General features: G+C 37.4%; 1 protein-coding gene across 5 annotated transcripts in view; it reads right to left on the reverse strand.

Moving 5' to 3' along the window:
• Positions 1–15915, reverse strand: part of POF1B (POF1B actin binding protein) — a 198254-nt gene that overhangs the window by 86987 nt on the left and 95352 nt on the right. For 2 of the 5 annotated variants that reach the window (XM_053699347.1, XM_053699345.1), the window contains 3 exons: positions 13553–13615; positions 5649–5711; positions 4365–4415 (listed from right to left, as the gene is read on the reverse strand). In XM_053699347.1, coding sequence (XP_053555322.1) covers positions 4365–4415; positions 5649–5711; positions 13553–13615 — 177 coding nt within the window. The remainder of the gene's footprint in view (positions 1–4364; positions 4416–5648; positions 5712–13552; positions 13616–15915) is intronic. The other 3 variants (XM_053699349.1, XM_053699348.1, XM_053699346.1) reach the window with 2 other exon arrangements.

Genomic DNA, 15915 nt, shown 5'->3' on the forward strand with positions numbered 1-15915 from the left:
AAAAACGGAGTCCACGGCACAGATTGCTGTGGACTCTGTTTTTTGTGACTTTTTAATTAATAGTACAGTATTTGCAAATTCATAAATATCTCTTGTTCAAGATAGTGACAATAAGTACCTAGTAAAGAGCCTCTCATTCATGCTGCATTAAAAAAGTAAAATAAAATAACTAATCACTGGTTTGATCTAATATAAAATCAGTAAAAGTGCAATATCCTATAATCCCCAGGCCAGTTGCCGTCTTATTAACCTTAACCAGGATTCTTGACAACACCACAAACACAGATCATTAGCAGTCCACAAAGCAATTTCACCTAAACTCAACATAACACATTAGTACACCTACCACATACACCTACCCTTCAAAAAGTACACACCCTAAACCACGTTTAACCACAGGTAGTTTGGAATAAACAGCAAGTTAAATTGTGATGGTGTAACTTTCATTTTCTGCATTTTAATACTACAGACAAACTGATACAGGAGTGGAAGCTTATTCAGAGGCAGGCACAGTTCATATGGATAGGCTGAATGCAATGGCAGCAGCAGGAACTGAAGTCCGACAAATACTTGAGGTTAGCAATATATAAGTAGAGATTGAAAACTGCAGAACTAATCTAGGTAGAAATGTAAACCAATCCAGCAACTGGAGAACACTGGACAGGATGAGGACAAATTGACACAAAGTAGGTTATTACAGATACAGGATGAGGACAAATTGGCCCTAATGGAAAAGAAAACTTATTTTAGAAGTACTTTACAATATATAGGGAACAGAGTGTGATGCCTGCCCTCCCTGTTTAGTGTCACTGCCCATTTAAACCTGACAGTAGCTTTGCTCTGGCTCCATGCAGTACAACAGGACATCATTTCTATAGTGTCCACCCTCAAAACTCTGGAAATATAGATTATAACATATCCTGAGAATTACTGCAAGCAACTGAGAGGGTAACACCATCACCAGATAGGCACAGTGTGACAAGAACAATATTGACATAACAAAATACAAGTACCATTATAAACATGGAAGCACATTTCGCTTAAATTTAATGAACTGATTTAAAATACATGCAATGAGATTACGATTACTCTGCAATGACATTACGCTTGCCTTGCTACTGCGGTTAGAACACAAGCTCAAGACAGGTATAACAGGAAAAAGGTTTCCATGAGAAAATCAACAGCTCCCAAGTAATTGCGAGTAGATTGTGGAGCTTGTGTTCAATGCAATTTGCACTGTCTAAGAAAGCACAGACACTAACAACTTGTTGAAAGCTATTGCCATAGGAGTTCACTAGGTGTTCTAACTACTTCCAACAGGAGTGCCAACTTTACTTCTTCTAATATAAATAATTGTAAAAGGATTGTGATTTAACCCATGATGGAGTAGTGACAAGAATTGTAGGAAGAGAAATAAAGTACTGCATCTTATATTCCCTTTGTCAAATGTTTTTTTCAGTAATGATAAATATTCAAAGTTTGTACTACTCTTATACATGTAATGTGTGTGTGTACGCTTATATTCTGGTTTATTTTATGTTTTTTTTATGGTTCTACAAACCACGTGAACAGGATAGAACTTGCAATACAGAATTTACAAAAATAGACACTTGCGGGGGGCGTGTCCTGGCGGCAGCCATGAACGGCTGCAATACTTGGAGCTCTGTCTAACATCATAATAATCCGCCGATTATCAGGGGCTGTTTGACCCATCAGCTTTATTGGGATACAATCAATGACCTATAACACATTGCTTTATTGACTGATATTATTTTGGTCAGATTTGCCTCACTTGAAGCCCAAGTCTGGACCGTTAGAGGGAAGGCGGCGCCGGCCATACTACACTCTCTTTGACCCCCCCCAGTTATCCGGGTGAAGCAGTTCTGGTAACTGCAATAACTGGAACTGTGGGGACAGAACACTGTGATTGCTTTGCGGACCCACTTGTGGTCAAAGGTAAAGACAAAAGAAAAACCGCCACATAGCAACTATGCACAGACCTAGCTAAAATGGAGCCAGCAGTTAAGCTAAGATTGCAGGAAGTGGAAGATCTACTTACTGCTCACTTCGTGCAACTTACTACAGTATTTCAAGAGAAATGGAGAGCTTTGAGAGCAGATTGTAACTTGATTGCCCGGAGAATACAACCATCATCTATACCTTCAACTGTATGTGACCCGCCTCCTGAACGAGGGCTTGCGACGATGCACCCCTTCGATCAAGTTAATGCTAGCGGCCCTCATCAGCAAATGGACATTTCAGATGTCCCCGGAAACGACCAGAATGTCTTCATTAATGGGACTGAGCTAGAGTGTATTATAGCGGAGCAAGCTGCCGCAGAGAGAGGATAAAGTGGTTGTCACTGGTTCAGAGGGTGAGGAAAAGCCTCTTCAGATCAAAGTCACCATTCCAGAGAACCGACAGGGTAAACTTTGTTTCGATCCGCCTGTAAAAGCCCTTAATGGACTTAGTTCACAGATTCAAGCAGCAGCCGTGGACTCTGTCTTGCGGGTACCGTCTAGCACTGTTAACTCATTATATATGACCTCTTCTATCTTGGAAGCACAGTTGGTGGAGATCCATTTCTGCTTTACCCCCAGTATCAACATCTATCTACCAAAAGGACTGAAGGTGGCAGTAGGTTGATCTAGGACACGGTTGACCCTCTACCCTTTTATGCATTCTTCATGTGACATCTTTTGGTGTAGCCACCTCTCCTCAAAAGGCCTGAAGGTGGGAGTGGGCTAGAGTTTTTGGGGACATTGAGTGTTAGTATAATGGAAGCTCCGTATTTTATTTTTATTTCTGACATTAAGCTTAGCTTTCAGAAAAGAACTGAAAATGGAAGTGGACTTAAATCTCTGGGGCTATTAGGGGTTAACTGTGTCATATAGCACCAACCTATGTTTTGCTTCCCACTAAGTTGAATTTTTTTATTTATTTTTATTTATGCCTGCCTATATCCCTATTAGTTGTTCCACCTATTTATATAGCAAGTTTATATTTTCTAGCCCCTCCCAACAAGCTTAGGGGTTCTATTACTCAAAGATCTGCCCTAAAGTATGAAGACATGTTGTCTGATAAGTAACAGAAGACTTTGCCACCCTGTTGTACTGCATGTAGACTCCTATTGTTTCTCATTTTTCTATCCCTGATAATAGTGCATAACGTATAATATGATATATGAAATATGGTTGCCCTTTAGTTTTATTATTGCATATGCTGCTCACTGGAATTGATGGTCCTAACGCCTGCGGCCGCGGCGCTATTCCTGACATTGCACAGCAGTATTAAACAGATGCCAATGTGTTATTCCTTATATAGTAAGCCTATATGAGTCAGAGGGTTAATTTGCAGGCAATTGCTTCACTTTGTCCCCAACAAAGGTTAAGTGAGTCTCTCAATCCTCCTTCACTAGCGAAATTCCATACCTAGCTGTCAAAAATTGGGTTATACTATATATTTTTTATATACGTGTACTTTACACTGCTCGTGTGGACAATGCTGTCTTAAAGCTTTTGAGTCTGTATTTTTTTTTTATTCTTCTTTTTTATGTTATGTCAGACTTTAGTTACTACTGGTCCATTCCTTATGCTTCTAATCCCCATGGTTCCTTGGTTCTATTCTACTAACTATATGTGAATCATTTAGAATATAAATTGCTATTTCATATTAAACATATATACAGGTCCAAAAGTGGCCATCTCAAAAGCTAATTTTCCTCCAGATTATATAAGTTTTTTTCAGGTACAAGAGTGACCTTATGTGCCATATGAGGAATCCTTTAAAGGAAAGATTATAAAACTGAGGTTCCAGATATATATCTATTATGTCTTCTTTGGTGTATCCTATCATTCTATATCTTTGAATGTTTATATGAAGGCTTTGTTATTCATGTTTTGTGTATTTTGGGGTAACCCAGTTATGTTGTACTATTTGCACAACCTCAATAAAAAAAAAAAAAAATAGACACTCGCAGGAGAGCACTCTGACATGGAAATATATTTTGAATGATAAATAAAGCTCAACTACAATATAACAGGTTCACTTAAAATAAAGATTTTTCTTGGCCATTCTGTTGAAGAAAACAAAAACTAATATTTAAATACACAATGTCATTATTTTTTATGCACAGCTAAAGATAATAAATGGATGTAAAATAACGCTAAATACAAATATTTAAAAATATTGGTCAGCACTACAATTTTAGTACACTTGTGAAGGCAAATAATATTATAAAATACCATGTGTAATAAAAGCAAAAGATATATAAAAGCTAAATCTCATAAAAACAGTAACCTTTAGCAACAACTGACAGAGGGGCATTTTCCCCAGGTGTACAACGTGTGAAGTACAGAACTTACCGGTTCAGGGTTTTGAACAATATACCTTCTGACAGTTCCTGACTGTAATTCCTATAAGAAAAAAATATATTTATTTGCAAAATTCTCTAAAAAGCAGTCTAGCACTAGCAGTGATAATTATTATAGTAGCCCATTCATGCCAACAATTTTTTGTGTGTGTGCCAAACTGGGTAAGAATGCCAAGGTTCTTGTCATATTACCTAGGCTTTTGATAACACGCCATCATTTAAACAGCCCTTCTTCCCTCTAGCTTATCATAACTTTGTCTTGAAAAATAATGTGCTTTTAATTCCTTCTGAGAGAAAAATCCCAATCCCAAATCAATTATTGTGGTCTCTAAATGACTTGCAGTTGAAGGTATAAGAAAATAAAAGTTTAATTTGCATGATGGCTACACAAATGATACCTCTCGTCATTGGCTCACCAGATGTGTTCAGCTAGCTCCTAAAAGTGCACTGCTGCTCTGGAGCGGACTTTAAACATGTGTTTAATCCTTTTACAAGGGTTAAACAGACTAATATATACAATCAATAGTAAAATAAAATAATGGTGCAACTTAAGAGCATTGTCTTTTTGCACTTTTTTTTTATCCATTTAACTGCGTAACCACCTAATGTAAAAAAACTGCAAGTGGCTTGTAATTGGAAGAGGAATGGACGAGGAGGGTGAAGGGGTGGGAAGTGAATAAAATAGGTACTGGGGGTGGAGCTAGAGGGGGAGCTATATGGACAGCTCTGCTGTGTGCTCTCTTTGCCACTTCCTGTTAGGAAGGAGAATATCCCACAAGTAAAGGATGAAGCCGTGGACTGGATACACCTTACAAGAGAAAAAGGCATAACTTAGACAATAATAATCTGGGCATTATTCACAGAAGGAGAGGGTTTGGGCTGATCAGATTTATATTTATATATGTACACGACTAATAGACAAACAATTTTCCTTTACCAGGTACTTCTATTTCTTTGTCTTTGCTATGATCATACTTTTTCACGTTTAACAAAAATCATTCAAGATAAAAACCTACTTACATGCTGGATTTTTTTTTTTTACCAGAACATGTTTCATTATTATGACTAAGATATAAAAAGTATAAGACTCTTAAGAGGTTAAATAATTGCTTACAGTTGAATCACCCAAAACCAATACTTAGGATTATGTCAGTGTGTTGTGAGAGTCAGTCTTCACTAAGTAATTGTCCTTGAAGCTTTTATTAAAGGGCATCAATAAATACATTTAGGCAATTTCACCAAATAAACTGCATGAAAATGACTAATAAGCTCTTACCGGTTCAGAGTTTTGAACGAGGTATCTTCTTAACGTGCCCTGGGAATAATTAGGTGACACTTCCTGCAAGAAATCAACAGTTTGGTTAGTGTGAATTATTTTATGCAATAGTTATACTGTACATGTTAAATAACTCCAAATAAATCCTGTTGTATATCATAAGTACAGCACGTGTGGGACAGAATAATCATTAGAAGTTTAATAAAGACAAATAAGATACAAGAAGAATATGGAATGCATTAGAGCAGACGCACAAACCTTTTTTTGTATGAAGGTGCAGTCACTAACAGTGGGACTACATTATACTTACACATGGTAAAGATAAAACACCTCAAAATTACATTCATTTTATTTACGAACGACAATTACTACTATTTAGGACTTTAATTTAACTGTATATACTACTCAATTTTGGTACAAATGTGCATATTAAAAGGACATTATTATTGTGCTATTGCCTTATATATTTATTTGTTTAACCCCTGCAAAGGGATAAAACAAATGACGTCAGTTCCAGGACAGCAATGCACAACTGGGAGCTAGCTGAACACACCTAATGAGCCAATGACTAGAGGCATACATGTGCTGCCATTAATTAATCATATTTATGCTTAAATGGATATGAAACCCAATTTGTTGAAGAGATACCTTGGTATGCATCTTGAGCACTACATGGCAGGATATAGTGCTGCCAAACAAACTAGAGTAGGATTGCGCTGAATAAAACACACATTATATATATATATATATATATATATATAATCTGTTATAATATCAAGATATATACTGTTAAAGCAATCAATGTGATATCCACACCAAGTTAAATCAATGAATAATATTTTTTTATCTTTTTTTAAAAGATCTCTATGATCAATCAAACTTGCTAAAAATCATATGCAAACCAAATGATTAGCTGAATATAAAATCCAATATGGAACGTGTCCCTTATAAACGTTATCAATAAAATCATTCAAGAATGAGTAGTTAGGCACCTTACGGTTTTATGAATCCCAACTAGGTCATTTTTGTCAACAGAAATTGTCCAAGTTGCATTGTGTTTTTGTTAACAAGTGAGCCGATTCATCTCTCATCTGATTGGTGGACGTGTTTCCACAATAGGCTGACGTTCCTCCTGAATGACGATACCAAAATCTGTTGTATCAAACAGTGATACTGTATCTATCCAGATGGTACAGAAGCATGTGATGAGGAATTTTGTTGGTGTATTCTTCAGTTTTCTTGGTGAATTGCAGATACAGCTTTTTGTTTGCGATATCCAGAGTGTGAAAGTGTTCCGTTTCCAGCGATGGTGGAGATCACTTGTGGAAGTGTATGTAAGTTAGTAGACCTAGCGCAGGTGGGTACACCTACTGCTCACTTCAATAGGTCTCCTAGTAGACCTAATAAATATCAGTTTGAGAAGCAAGTGAAGAGAGCGCCAAATAGGCTGAGGTGCATGTATAAGGTATTACAAATTTATTATACACAGTAGTATAAAACACAAATAAAGACTGAGTTCATGGATCCATGATTAACAAATTAAAATCAACAGCATTAATAGCATAAAATACAATGTTTGTATTAAAAATCAACAATCTGAATATTAAAGTAGCTTGAATATATGCAGTGAATAAGAAGGGGGGGGGGTTCCAATTTGGATGTAAATAGTTAATTCCAATGGTATTGTCCCAATAAAGTCATTGTGCAAAAAAGTGTCCCAAGCAAAAAACAAAAATATATAAGTTTGTGTTGCTGTAAGAGAGTATCCAATAAAGTAACAAGTGGTTGTGGGGAAACAGTTGTGATGATGAAATTCCAAAGTCACTCGAATATGACAATAAAAAGTGAAAACATTTTTAAAAAAAAGGTAGTGAAAAAAAATGGTTTGAAAAAAAATTGTGGAAAACAGTTAAGTGGAAATTTCAATTTTAAGTAAAAGTGGTGAATTAGGCCTTCTATTTATAGTGTTCCATCAAAAATGTGTCTAAGTTATCCTGTAAAGCAAAAAGAAAACAATATTGTAGATAATGTGATACACCTTATTAAGGTATAGGAAATAAGCTTACCAATTAGTTGACGCGTTTCAGCCTGAACAGGCCTTTTTCAAGACTATATAACTGAATAAGCTGACTTGGTTTATATAGAGTAATTGTTCCAATAGTTGGTAAGTGTTTGGGCGCCAAGATTTGGTCCTGCCCACTTCCTGTACAGTGTATTGTGAGTTTGGACAGATCGATATGGTCAAGTGCTGTTTATAAATGTTACTTACAATCTTTTGTTACCATATTAATTAATTGTTTGCCCTAAGTGTATATGATATTGAGTTTCTTGTGAGTTTGTTTATTCTAATTTAATTACAATGTTTTCTGTTGCTGGTATCGGTTGATAGCGTCATTTCCGGTTTCTGGTATATGACGTAATTTCTGGAATGTCACTTCCAATTTCAATTAAGCCGGATGTTTTGACCAGATGTTTTGCTGTGTTTCGTACCGGACAAATTATAGACATACAGTCATGTACTGACAGAAATCACTTTGGGAACTTGCTGAATAGCAATAAAATCTTCTTAAGGATGATATTATGCAATGGATTAAAAAATGTAGTTATATAGATCCAATAAAAAGGCTATTTTGAAGGACTATTCGAAACAGTGTTTAAATGGACAAGAATGTTAAATTAGACCAATCATAAAAGAGGTCTATAATTTGTCCGGTACGAAACACAGCAAAACATCCGGTCAAAACATCCGGCTAAGGGGGGCGGAGCTAGCTAGCTCCCAGAGCAGACGTGTGTGACCAGAGCTCCTCAGATAATTATGCATAAGTGAGATAAAAATCAATATTACTACATACAAATTTGTACTAGATCAACCTTGTAACTAAGTGACCAGTCAGGCTGTCATTGATGTGCCAGCAAAAGCCGAGAGTAGTGGAACTGGGGGAACTCCAGCCTTGGGCCCTTAGGCCGAGATGGTAAGAGCAGCTGGGACTCCTTACCGCAAATGATCCCTCACCTCACCCTGAAGGGTAAGCGTTGTCAGCCCAGAATCGCAAGGGTCATAAGGATCATTACCAGCTGGACATGGACACTCGATCTGCTGTTTGAGAGGATCTAGCCCCTATGCAGCACTACGCACCGTTACTATCTGCACTGCACGGACTCTAATAATTTGCAAAATGAAGGAACTATATAGCGCAGCACAAGCCTTGCTGAAAGATTTTGAAATCGCAATGCTGGCCAGGTTTGATACCCTCTTAATGAAAATGCAGTCTGATGGAGTTTCGGTACTCTGCTGCTGCGGTAGTGGCGGTGGGGGAGACGGGCCCTGTCAGAGTCAAATGTAGAGATATGCAGCCCAACCTGTATTCGCTGCCTAGAGAGGACATATTTACTCAGCCCACGCTAACTTTCACTGAGAAATTGTTGCGCTCCCCGAGTGAGGGGAGTCTGCTGGACGGGCACATGGCTGGGTCTCCTGGGCGGGGGTTATTTCTTGATGATGGCGTTACCCACTCCATGTCTCCTGGGTCCCCTGGTTTTGAGACCACAACGTGCCGTGGGTTGGCAGGAAAAAAGTATTCGGCGCTCCCCTTCGCAGGAATTCAGTGCAGGTCAGCCATCTTTGGTCTTGCCCAGGCTCCTGTTTGGGAGACTAGCTGTGATTGAAACTGCCCCAACGGGCTGTGTGGAGCCTGGCCATGCAGCTTTATCACCGGCCTGTAGGACAGGAGTAGGCTGAAGAGAAACACTGAATGCTGATTTGAGTTACAGGACATTGACGTTTCGCTGATGTGATGTCTGGTGATTTTAATTTTACAGTTTATTAAGAGTCCAGTTGCTGAACGGTATATACTGTTTTTATGAAGCCCTTGGGCTGAACTAACACTGCACTCTATGTGCTGGATGGCTGGACAAAGACTATATGTGGAACTAAATGTTATGAGAGTGCTATCTATGCATTACAACTTCAGTGTCAATTTAAGCCGATAAATAAGTATACTAAGTAAGGACCTTGATGTTTAGACTAATTATGTATCCGTTAGTGAATCAATCTGGTTAATTATTTCCGGTAAATATATATTCACTAAAGTTAACATCCCTAGAGCCCTATTATACCTCTCCTGGGACTCTTTTGCACATACAATTGTAATGAGTCAGCTCCCTGAAAATTATGGTGGTCCCCTATTGATAATATAAGATGTGAGGGGGAGAACTTTTACACCAAATATAATTTAGGTTACATGGCTTATCCAAGGAAGGGGACTCCATCACCAACCCTGAAGCCGCCCCTCCCCCCCCCCCCCCCACTGTGAGGTAAGGGATAAATAGTTTATCCTCCACACTCACTATTTGACAGAGTTAGGCAGTCTCTGTCCTATTCGTGGAGCCTCTGGTATGGTTTTTACGTGTATGCGTGTAGGAATGGCTCTCCGGATCTTAATATTGAAAGATGTATTATCTGTATTATTTTGTGTATCAAAGTCTACAAACTGGCTGCCCCTACAATTTTGGTATAAATATTAGCTCAAGTATATATTCAATATATATGATAGATTTATTGGTAGGTTGCTCAAATGCTAGAAGGTCTAAGGTAACTAACATAAGTGTTTCCCACGTTTCCACAGAATAGGATCTTATGGGATGAATAAAAATGAATAGAGACATTGGTTAATTTTAACTATAAACTGGATGTGTATGGACACCTAGGGATGTCATGATCGCTCCTCTATCAACATAGTGCAACTAGACTTGACTGCGATTAGTTATATTCCTTTACCTTTGTTACACTGATATAATGTTTAGCATGTGTATTTTTAATGTTATGTTTAAGTTTACCATCTCCTTCAATTTTGATACTAGTTTTCCGGACCTATCCAGGGTCCTAGTAGACATATGAAGGAACCTGTAAAGTGTAGGCCTTGATTGGGCCTGCATTACCCAAAAATCCTCTGATTAGCAAATTGATTCTATTGGGGTCCAAAAGTGGCCTCAGGTGTCTGAGGAAAAAGAGGGCGCTTTTAGGTTTGCTCCCCAATACATCATCATTTGAGCTATGTTTCAACTTGGGAACACTATGTAACTGTTATAATAAGGGAACTATCCCTAAATATGTGTCTATGTATTTCTTATGTCCGCGATATATATTTTGCATCTCCTTTTTGTCATAAGTTTGATGGAGCAAACCGTTTACGGTCCTTGTAACTGTTATTCCCTCAATAAAAAAATTCTTTACAAAAAAAAACAAAAAAAAAAAACATCCGGCTAAATTGAAACCGGAAGTGACGTTCCGGAAATTACGTCATATACCAGAAACTGGAAATTACGTTATCAGCTGATACCAACAACAGAATACATCGTAATTAAATTGGAATAAACGAAGTCACAAGAAACACAATATCATATACACTTGGGGCAAACAATTAATATGGTAACAAAAGATTGTAAGTAACATTTATAAACAGCACTTTACCATATCGATCTGTCCAAACTCACAATACACTGTACAGGAAGTGGGTGGAAGTAAATCTTGGCGCCCAAACACCAATTATTGGAACAATTACTTTATATACACCAAGTCAGCTTACTTAGTTATAAAGTCTTGAAAAAGGCCTGTTTATTAGGCCGAAACGCGTTGACAAGCTTATTTCCTATACCTTAATAAGGTGTATCACATTATCTACAATATTGTTTTCTTTTTGCTTCACAGGATAACTTAGGCACATTTTTTGATGGAACACTAGAAATAGAAGGCCTAATTCACCACTTTTACTTCATTTTGAAATTTCCACTTGATTGTTTTCCACAAATTTTTTCAAACCATTTTTTTTTTTCACTACATTTTTTAATTTTTTTCACTTTTTTATTGTCACATTGGAGTGACTTTGGAATTTCATCACCACAAATGTTTCCACACCACCACTTTTTACTTTATTGGATACTCTCTTACAGCAACACAAACTTATATATTTTTGTTTTTTGCTTGGGACAATTTTTTGCACAATAACTTTATTATGACAATACCATTGGAATTAACTATTTACATCCAAATTGGACCCCCCCCCCTTCTTATCCACTGCATATATTCAAGCTGCTTTAATATTCAGATTGTTGATTTTAATTTGTCAATCATGGATCCATGAACTCAATTTTTATTTGTGTTTTATACTACTGTGTATAATAAATTTGTAATACCTTATACATGCACCTCAGTCTATTCGGCATTCTCTTCACTTGCTTCTCAAAGTGGAGATCACTTGTTGCAGATCCTCGTGATTTTTCAGGCACCTGTCTTCACTGTGCAAATGCACTCCTATAAATTTCACTAGGTCTCTTGATTACAAGGAACACTTAAGTTTCCAGCTGCATACAAGTTTACAGGCTCATCAGTTGGAAGGGTCTCCTCTCTAATCTTGTGGAGTATATTCTACGTGTTTCACCAGTTTAGGGCTTTATAAAACATACTCCACTTACGTTGGTTCAAATATTTAAAGGGGACAATTGCCAGTCATTGGTCTAATTTTCTTTCTTTTGATCGGACTATGTTGATTTCTACATACCTTCATTTTAATTAAGGTGGAACTGTTGAGTCGTTACATATTCAATTCTTATTTAAGGTAGTATTAGTCAATTTTTTAGTATTTAGTCTCTAAATGACTTGCAGTTAAAGTATAGGAAAGTAAAAATGTAATTTGTATGATTCAGATAGAACATTTAAGACATTTTTAAATGTGCTTTTATTTTGTTCTCTTGGTATCTTTTGTTGAACAATAATATACACATATCCTACACTACTGAGCTCTAGCTGGTATTGGTGGCTACACAAATATACCTCATCAATGGCTCACCAGATGTGTTCAGCTATCTCCCAAAAGTGCACTGCTGCTCTGGAGCAGACTTTAAATATGTGTTTAATCCCTATACAATTATACAATCAATAGTAAAATAATAAAATGGTATAACTTAAGAGCATTGTCTTTTTGCACTTTTTTATCCATTTAACTGCGTAACCACCTAATGTAAAAAACTGCAAGTGGCTTGTGATTGGAAGAGGAATGGATAAGGAGGGCGGAGGGGTGGGAAGTGAATGAAATAGGCATAACTTAGACAACAATAATCTTGGAATTATTCACAGGAGAGGGAGACATACATTTTCTAGGTTTGGGCTGATTAGATATATATTTATATATGTACACAACTAACAGACGCTACACGATTTGCTTTACCAGGTACTTCTATTTCTTTGTCTTTGCTATGATCATACGTTTTCACATTTAACAAAAAATATTCAAGATAAAAACCTACTCACATGCTGGATTTTTTTTTACAAGAATATTTTTAAAGGGATAGTCTAGTCAAAAATAACTTTTTAATCTACTCCTTTTATCAATTTTTCTCTTTCTTCTCTTGGTATCTTTATTTGAATGCAAGTTTAGGAGCCAACCCATTTTTGAGTCAGCACCTAGTAGCGCTCGCTGATTGGTGGCTACATTTAGACACCAATTACAAAGCGCTACCCAGGTGCTGAACCAAAAATGGGCCTGCTCCTATGCTTACATTCCTGCTTTTTCAAATAAAGATAACAAACAAAGAAAAATTGATAATAGGAGTAAATTAGAAAGTTGCTTGAATTTGCATGCTCTATCTGAATCAAAGTTTAATTTTGAATAGACTATTCCTTTCATTATTATGACTAAAGAGATATAAAAAGTATAAGACTCTTAAGAGGTTAAATAACTGCTTACAGTTGAATCATCCAAAACCGATACTTAGGATTATGTCAGTGTGTTGTGAGAGTCAGTCTTCACTAAGTAATTGTCCTTGAAGCTTTTATTCAAGGGCATCAATAAATACATTTAGGCAATTTCACCAAATAAACTGCATGAAAATGACTAATAAGCTCTTACCGGTTCAGAGTTTTGAACGAGGTATCTTCTTAACGTGCCCTGGGTGTAATTAGGTGACACTTCCTGCAAGAAATCAACAGTTTGGTTAGTGTGAATTATTTTATGCATAAAGCAATAGTTATACTGTACATGTGAAATAACTCCAAATAAATCCTGTTGTATATCATAAGTACAGCACGTGTGGGACAGAGGGAATAATGATTAGAAGTTTAATAAAGACAAATAGGATGCAAGAAGAATATGGAATGCATTAGAGCAGAGACGCACGAACCTTTTTTTGTATGAAGGTGCAGTCACTAACAGTGGGACTACATTATACTTACACATGGTAAAGATAAAACACCTCAAAATTACATTCATTTTAGTTACGAACGACAATTAATAATATTTAGGACTTTAACTGTATATACAAAATTTTGGTACAAAACGTGCATACTTAAAGGGGCATTATTATTGCACTATTACTTCATATAGCTATTTGTTTAACCCCTGCAAACAAATAAAACAAATAAAGTCAGCTCCAGGACAGCAATGCCCAACTGAGAGCTAGCTGAGCACACCTAATGAGCCAATGACTAGAGGCATATATGTGCTGCCATGAATCAACAGCTAGTTCCCAGTAGTGCATTTCTGCTCCTGAGCCTACCCAAGTAAGATTTTCATCAATGGATACCAAGATAATGAAGTAAATTTGATACTAGGCAATGGTGCCCTGGTTTAAAGTCCACAAGACACCCATTTTTATGTACTATATATTATGATGTTATTTTTACACACACATATATATATATATATATATATATTGTGACCTGGGATCTTGGAAACACACAGTCCTCAAAGCTGGAAACACCACACAAGGTTGTAGCTTTATAAAATACAGTCCGTTTATTATCAGGTCTGGCAAAGACAGGCAAAATAAACATAAACAAAACAAAAGAGGCTTGCTCCACTGAGCACTTACTAACAAGTACAACTGTCTGCACTAAGTAGCTTTTCACAAAAGTAATATTGCACAGACCTTTCAAACTTTGTCCTTTAGATATAATTCCTCTCAGTCTCTCAGGAGAGTGTTTGCAGTTTTCCTTTACTGCTGGCAAAAATCTACCTCTCAAACCCTGACTGGGGATTTTATTAGCACCTGCTGTCAATTACCATATGCAGGTGAGTAGCTAGCTGAGTCAGACAGAATTCCTGGACTGGACTTTTTGACATAATGTGCTACCTGCAAACTGCGGGGTGGAGCACTGGCCCACCCTACTCTCCAAATACTCCACCCCAGGGACCCAGAAATAAATCACATATTTTCTCTATGTGGCAAACAAACATAACAATTCTCCCTGGGGTTGTCAGACCATACCCCGCACTGCAGCACTTTTGAGGGAATATAGACACCTTCCATTACTATGCCTTGGGTTCTGTCACACATCCTCCCCGCCAGCTCAGACCTAGTGGGGTGAGCGACCATGGCCAAAAGCGTATGCATACGTGAAAGGCCATCAGCATTACCCTGTTTACTTCCTGCCCTGTGTTCTACTGAGAAGAGATAGGGTTGCAAACTAAGGAACCAGCGTGTAACTCTACTATTATTATCCTTATTTTGACTCATCCATTTGAGAGGTGCATGATCAGTAACTAGTCTAAATTTTCTGCCCAACAAATAATATTTGAGAGTTTCAACAGCCCATTTAATTGCTAGACACTCCTTTTCAACAATCGAATAGTTCTTTTCTCTAGGTTGAAGTTTACGGCTCAGGTATAGTATTGGGTGCTCTTTACTTTGACTTTCCTGGGAAAGCACTGCTCCAAGCCCTACATCAGAGGCATCCGTCTGTAAAACAAACTCCTTTGAAAAATCAGGGGTGACTAACACTGGTTGTCTACAGATGGCTTCCTTGAGATTTTGAAATGCCTGTTCAGCTTCAGAGGACCATTTCACTATTACTGGAGCTTTTGCTTTAGTGAGGTCAGTTAAAGGACCTGCTATAGTAGCAAAGTTGGAGATAAACCTTCTGTAGTAGCCAACAAGCCCAAGAAATGTTCTGACCTGTTTCTTCGTCATAGGTCGTGGCCAATTCCTTATGGCTTCAACTTTAGCAAGTTGTGGCTTTACTATTCCTCTTCCAATGGAATAGCCAAGATACTTGGCCTCCTCCAAGCCAATGGTACATTTACTCGGATTTGCTGTCAGACCGGCATTTCTTATGGAATTAAGGACAGCTTGCACTTTTGGCAAGTGAGACTCCCAATCTTCGCTATGTATGACCACGTCATCTAAGTAAGCTGCAGCATAATGAGCATGTGGCCTTAAGATCCGGTCCATCATTCTTTGAAATGTTGCTGGAGCACCATGTAGGCCAAAAGGT

Source organism: Bombina bombina, chromosome 1, assembly GCF_027579735.1.
Source record: "Bombina bombina isolate aBomBom1 chromosome 1, aBomBom1.pri, whole genome shotgun sequence".
Lineage (NCBI taxonomy): Eukaryota > Metazoa > Chordata > Amphibia > Anura > Bombinatoridae > Bombina > Bombina bombina.